General features: G+C 46.6%; 1 protein-coding gene across 1 annotated transcript in view; it reads right to left on the minus strand.

The window, feature by feature from the left end:
* The window catches only part of LOC103609806 (interleukin-18 receptor 1-like), a 49,998-nt gene that overhangs the window by 21,049 nt on the left and 26,863 nt on the right, over positions 1 to 2,086 (minus strand). The window contains 1 exon segment of the mRNA XM_008594089.1: positions 1,352 to 1,505. Within this exon segment, the coding sequence (XP_008592311.1) occupies positions 1,352 to 1,505 (154 nt within the window).

The raw sequence follows: 2,086 nt of genomic DNA on the forward strand, positions 1-2,086 counted from the left end.
AAGCAAAGATGGGTGGTTGGGACGAAGAGGACACAGGTGCCTCGCCACAGGTGACACAGGGCGCTGTAGCCCGCAGCTGTTGCTGACTGAGTCATCCCCACAGGCCGTACAGTCTCCCGGGGGGATGGAAAAAAGTCAGGGCGCATAAGCCTCCTACCTTCACACGGTGAGAGGAGCTGTCATTTTAAGAAAGGAACAGACTTCATCTGAGAAGTTACTGAGGGCAAACAAAAGCCCGTGGGTGGAAACTGGAAGAAGGCGTATTTGAATTTGATGGGGAAAAAAGGCTTTTTGACAATCAGATATTAATATCTGGACTAAGCTGCTGTGTGATTTGGTAACTTCCCTGGTAGTTCCCAAGGAGGGAGAGGATGATCAGTTATGGCCTGTGCCATGTGAAGGACGTCTTCACTGGGTAAGACCTCTAAGGTCCCGTCACTCTAAAATCCCAGGCTTCTGCTTTCCCATTACCCAGCAGACCCTCAGCCACATCCCCTCCTTGCCAGGGGGCTCCTTATTCTGTCACCCGGGCCTTTCCCCAGCACGTCCTGCCCACTGGTGATGCTTTTCCTCCAAGACCCAGCTCGGACAGAGCCTCCTGCATCTGTCCTTCCTCCAACGTCCTACCTCACCCTTAAGGCCTCAAAAGATGACACCAATTCACAGAAGTGTCCCTCTATGGGGCTTACTGCCTCTCCTGGTTGTGATCAGACTACAGCACAGGATAGCATGTTACTCACTCTATTTCATGTTTCCCTGTGTCCTTGCCTCCCAGTACTGAGTACACTTTATTGGATACGGACGTCCTCAATAAACACTTCATGATGGAAAATGGTAGCTTAACAGCAAAAGATTTCTCAATTGNGCCTCAAAAGATGACACCAATTCACAGAAGTGTCCCTCTATGGGGCTTACTGCCTCTCCTGATTGTGATCAGGTTACAGCACAGGATAGCATGTTACTCACTCTATTTCATGTTTCCCTGTGTCCTTGCCTCCCAGTACTGAGTACACTTTATTGGATACGGATGTCCTCAATAAACACTTCATGATGGAAAATGGTAGCTTAACAGCAAAAGATTTCTCAATTGGCTCAGATTCCAAATAAGACCTAGAGATCTGAGTCATGTGAGATTCACCCACATAAACTTTCATTTGCTGCCCCCCCCCCCAATTATTTTCAGCCAGGTGGATGGGTGCCAAAATGAAATTTTAACCTTTATGTTTAGACGAGTGGTGTGGTCACAACCCCAGCAAAGTGGCCTCTTGACTTCTATGCTGCTTTAGAAAAAGAAAAAATTCCGCTTGACTGAGATACATTTGTTTCTTCCCAATTCTGAGATTTTTCTTACCTTTAACTATTGTTATATTGAAGGTTTTGGTGATGTTAAATGGTTTTCCATTATGAAGAAGGGAAAACACACAGGAGTAGTAGCCCTGGTCTTCAAACTCGGCGTTCTTCCGTAGCAGTGGGTTTGCACTGTTCTCAGATAGCTTTTTGCAGTTCTGTTTCCAAGAAAGCAAGTTAAAAGACTCTAAGTAAAAGTAATATTTATATTACAATCATTCCTATACTTTAAAATTAAAGATCTTTTGGGCCGGCCGGTGGCGCACTGGATAGTGCGCTGCTTGGGAAGCGCGGCGGCGCTCCCGCCTGAGGGTTCGGATCCCACATATGGACCAGTTCCCACTCACTGGCTGAGCGAGGCGTGGGAGCAGCACCGAGGGTTGCGATCCCATTGCCGGTCCCTGGTCCGGTACGGGGGCAACACTGAGGGTTGCGATCCGTTGCCGGACATGGAAAAAGACAAAAGACAAAAAAAAAAAAATTAAAGATCTTTTGAGAATAAAAGAAACAGAATGGAAACTAGCAATTCCCTAGTAACTGTCCCAGTGCTGCCACTGGGGCAATGAAATGCAGCCCCATTAATGTCATTCTCATTACCATTATTAATACATGCTGGGAAATAGAACATAGCCGCTTTCGTCGTTTTCTTTTTCTTTTTTTTTTTTTCCTTTTTTTGTCTTTTTTTTCGTGACCGGCAACGGATCACAACCCTCAGTGTCGTGCCCATACCGGACCGGGA

This window comes from Galeopterus variegatus, unplaced genomic scaffold (genome assembly GCF_000696425.1).
Source record: "Galeopterus variegatus unplaced genomic scaffold, G_variegatus-3.0.2 Scaffold10112, whole genome shotgun sequence".
NCBI classification, from domain to species: Eukaryota; Metazoa; Chordata; class Mammalia; order Dermoptera; family Cynocephalidae; genus Galeopterus; species Galeopterus variegatus.